The sequence below is a fragment of the Nansenia antarctica genome, assembly GCF_963989245.1.
Source record: "Nansenia antarctica genome assembly, chromosome: 4".
In the NCBI taxonomy this organism is placed as follows: Eukaryota; Metazoa; Chordata; class Actinopteri; order Argentiniformes; family Microstomatidae; genus Nansenia; species Nansenia antarctica.
In genome coordinates this window covers 68,508,706-68,513,342 of record NC_137689.1, presented here as the reverse complement: position 1 = coordinate 68,513,342, position 4,637 = coordinate 68,508,706, and the positions used below count along the sequence as shown (strand labels likewise).

Here is a 4,637-nt window from a genome sequence, read left to right as displayed (position 1 = left end):
ACAACTGTACTATCTTATGCATATTCCCGTAGAAATGCACTTCCTGCATAGATCATGTTACACTATCACAGTGCTTTGTTGGTGTTCATCAAGTCCTCTGTACCTGTTGGCGGTAGCAGAGAATGACAGCTTGGGAATAGACTCGCGATTGAACCCGTGAAACGTGCGTGACAATATTGTTTGTAAATAATGTCTATTCCCCAGTGACAGGCACCTGTACACATTCGTTTCGAGGCAGAAATGAGCAACACAAACAAACCTAGTTAGACGTCACACGGACAGGGTGGAATCCTCGCTCCAGATCTGCGGGGCGAAGCTCCGATCATTGCGTTCATTTCCCATTGACATCAACGTAAGACTTACACAAGTGTCAGAGTTGCATGCAGATCTTAACTTAGGATTCCACCCATGACAAAAAAAAAAACTCTTAAAAAACTCAAACTAAAAACTCGCGTCTTAACGGCGCTGACCCAACATAATTTACCCAGCCGTCTCAGTATATGGCTCTGAGTATGTGTGTACGTGAATGTGTGTATGCGTGCGTGTGAATGTCTGTGTGTATGTGTGTGAGTGATGTGTGTGTGAATGTGAATGTGTGTGTAGGAGGAGGTGAGTCTGTATAGGCCGACAGCAGGGGGATCAACTCCAGTCCAGGAGGGTCAAAACAGAATCTACTGGACTCAACCTCTCTTTTCTACATCCTCCAACCCCCCCCCCCCCCCCCCCCCGCCATGGACGAGCTAGTTTCTACGGTCCAGATCAGTCGGAGGAGAGGAGAGGAGGAGGAGGATGGACACATGGTGGAGGGGGAGAGGAGCATCTGGTAGCTGACTAGTAAGACTCATATCCTTTTTACACAAGACAGCCAAACCGAGCTGAGCCAAGCCGAGCTGTACTGTGCTGGCCAGTGAGGCATTCACCATAGTTGCTGTAACAGTGCTGCTGGAAAGGCAAATGTGGGGGAAAACAGTAAAAACAGCACAGCACAGCACAGCCATGTGTGGAAGCCCTGTAGTGTGTACTGTATGGCCTTCCCTTCAGGACTGGAGTGGTGCGGGGCCCTGCTGGCTTGGCTTTGTGCTTCAGTGATGTTTCTTCAACAGAGGGCAGGGTGGGGGTCCCTTCTGGGTGGGTTGACAGCAGAGGACAGGGGCCCAGGGTGGGGGTGTGGGTGGGTTAACAGCATGGACAGGGGCCCAGGGTGGGGGTGTGGGTGCGGGTAGGGGTCTGGGCTAAGACAGGGGGCGGGGGGTCCCTTCTGGGTGGGTTAACAGCAGAGGACAGGGGCCCAGGGTGGGGGTAGGGGTCTGGGCTAGGACAGGGGGCCCCCGGGGGCCAAGGGGCCAAAGTAGGGGTCCTGGTCACTAACAGCAGAGGGACCAGGGATGAAGACCTGGTTGGGTCAGGGTGAGGGGTTCTGGCTGGACCAGGAGTCCAGAGGGGAGGGGGGGGGGTCCCTCCTGGGTAGGGGAGGGGGGGGTGCTGCACCTTCTGGTCCCTATGGCTCGTGCTTCTCCCCCCCACCATACACCTTACGCAGGCTGGAGTCCAGCAGGTAGTCCACCCCCCTGTGGGAGAGTAAAGAGAAGAGAAGAGAAGAGGAAGGAGATTAAGATCTCTCTCTCTCTTTCTCACGCACACACGCACACACACACACACACACACACACAAAAACACACACACACGCACACACACGCACACACACACACACACACACAAAAACACACACACACGCACACACACACACACACACACACACACACACACACACACACACACACACACACACAGAGAGCCAAGGAATGGGATAATAATCCATATAATACACCCATCCAAGGTTTAGAGCGGCTCCCAGCCTCGTCCCGCCTCTGAGAGGGGACGGCTACAAATCCATCGTCGGTGCGACCGGCTTCCGATAAAATCGATAACAGCGCCGGGCCGTTAATGTCACCTCTTCCCAAAGCAGAAAGGCTCGTCCGCCTCTATATCAGCACGCCACCCTGGGAATTATGACTCTTTACCGTTGTCGGTGACGATGTGCAGATGTCCTCTTCTTCTCGCTGGGCGCCGCGCGTACACAAACACTGGCAGGCCAGAACCCAGAACCTTGGCTCGCCGCACATCAATCAACAAACATGCCAAAACACACACTACTGTACTCTAACACCCTCACGGGTACCTCTCCTCTCACTCACGGCTGTTGTTTCTCTCTCTCACAAACACAGAGAGAGAGAGAGAGAGAGAGAGACAGACACGCAGGCGAACACACACACACACACACTTGTTTTCTCTCTCTCTCTCCATTTCTTGCACACATGGAGACACAGACAGACATGCGCACGCACAGACACACACACGCACACACACGTGCACACACACACACACACACACACACCCACAGACACACACCCACCCACACCCACACACACACACAGACACAGACACACACACACCTGTCGATGGGGGTGATGATGAAGGGGATGGTGGAGAGGCCGATGGCCGTGGTGGTCCACTTGCGTACGGGGAGGGGCAGGCGGGTGGTCCGGCCCAGCAGGTAGAGGGAGCCGGCGCACACGCGGTTGATGGTGAACCCGGGGATCGCCACGGACGCCAGCGCCTGCCACACGAACGTGTCCACCACCGCCGCCGCCACCTTGGTGGTCTTGCCAGGGTTGTCCCCGTGGGCCTGCACACCAGAGACACACACACACAGAGACACAGACACAGACACACAGACACACACACACACACACACACACACACACAGCCAGGTGCGTAAGGACTATGGTATGTATAGTATGCTACTTTCTCAGAGGAGGCTGGTGGAGGTAGGAATCGGAGGACAGGCTCCTTGTAACGCACGGGACGGCATCAGGCGCGGCGTCCAACACCACGTGTGTTTTGGGAACGGAGTGAGGAGCGCTATCAACCACTCAAACACCGCTCCTCCGTGCCGTTCCGCGTGTTACAACGAGCCTGTCCTCCGATTCCCGCCTCCGCCAGCCTCCCCCCTGTACTCTAAGTGTTTTTCTCTCTGTGACAGAGGCTCTCTGTGGGTTTTTTTCTTAATGAGAAACATTCCCCTCTTCCTTTGGTGTGTGTGCGCGGGGAGAAAGGCGATGTCACTTGGAAGGACTCTGGGGAGAGCATTCCTCGGTGTTGCCAATGGAAAAATGTTACGAAAACAAAATCCCGCGGACGGACCTCTAAAAATACACGTACGATGTATTGACGTACCCAGAAATCCGTCCACACGGATTAGAATGGGAATCGGAACAGGAGAAGAACAGGGTCTTTTAATAAAGGGGGGGAATAAAACTGTGTTTCATCATCACGGTTCCTCACCGCGGCGGCCTTCTTTCCTTTATCCAGGGCGTCGGCCGAGACGTAGACGGTGGCCACGGCGTAGCTGGCCCACACCGCGCTCACTGGCACCAGGGCCCGGAACGCCTCGCCCACCTCGTTGGCATAGCCTGCAGCGGGCACAGACGCACGCGCACAGACAGACACACACACACACACACACAGACAGAAAGACACACAGACAGACAGAAAGACACACAAACAGACAAACACAGACACGCGCACACAGACACACACACACAGACACACAGACAGACAGAAAGACACACAAACAGACAGACAAACACAGACACGCACACAGACACGCGCACACACACACACACACACACACAGACAGACAGACACACAGACACACAGAGACACACACACACACACACACACGGCAGGCCAGGGTAAGATACGAGCGCAATTAAGACTTTAATAGCCTCTCTGTTGTGAGAGCCCTCTAAACAAATCATAGCACAGAGCCCACAGGAGGGGGGGGGGGGGGGGGTCTCGGGGGGCTGGGGAGGCCTGAGGTGAATCATTATGTATTAGAATAATAATTCCAATTTCCCTCTTGGAGGTCTGCCATGTTAGGGGGGGGGGCATTAATATTCACTTTTATTTGAGTTCTGGTTAGCAGCAATAGGGTAGCAAGGAGCTCACGCACCTCTCATGCCTACTATGAAATTCCTCGTGAATTTGGCCATAGGCCATTGTATCGGTGGCAATTTATACAACTTAATATAATTGAAATTTATCACGAACCCGAGACAGTCAACGGCTTCTCAGATGAATCACCAATGTTATGACTCATTCTCATGAAGAACAACCGTTGTGACATGTAAAACAATGGTAAGGCTAAAAGACTGTCTTTGAAATGGACCCATTTTAGAAAAGAATTATAATAATTGTTTACACATTTTGAAAGTTCTGGCTTTAATAACAATCGGGGAAACATTCCTGTTCGTTGAACAGTGAATTTATAATAATTATGTAAGTGACGACACATCTCGCCACTCTATAACCCCCCCCCCCCCCCCCCACCTTGTTGTTCTGTGACAATAGGCTGTGACCTTTTGGAGGGAATATGCAGCAGTGTCCCCCTCCAACTGGGGCTGCATGACTAACCATGATGCCCTTGGTCTGTCATTAAACCTGTTCCAGACCCTCTGCTGCCTGTTGGGCCTGTGCTGCCCCCCTGTGGCCACACTTGGTACCCCTCTGTATACAGCTCACAAGAGTATACCCTGCTGTATTAACTGCAAACACAGGAGTTTACCTACAGGTCC

General features: G+C 53.1%; 1 protein-coding gene across 1 annotated transcript in view; it reads right to left on the bottom strand.

The window, feature by feature from the left end:
* Positions 1–1,488: 1,488 nt before the first annotated feature.
* mtfp1 (mitochondrial fission process 1) overlaps positions 1,489–4,637 on the bottom strand; it is a 6,070-nt gene continuing 2,921 nt past the window's right edge. The window contains exons 2-4 of the mRNA XM_080529948.1: positions 3,346–3,473; positions 2,454–2,686; positions 1,489–1,568 (exon numbers count right to left, since the gene is read on the bottom strand). Of these exons, the coding sequence (XP_080386074.1) occupies positions 1,499–1,568; positions 2,454–2,686; positions 3,346–3,473 (431 nt within the window). The 3' untranslated portion in view covers positions 1,489–1,498. The remainder of the gene's footprint in view (positions 1,569–2,453; positions 2,687–3,345; positions 3,474–4,637) is intronic.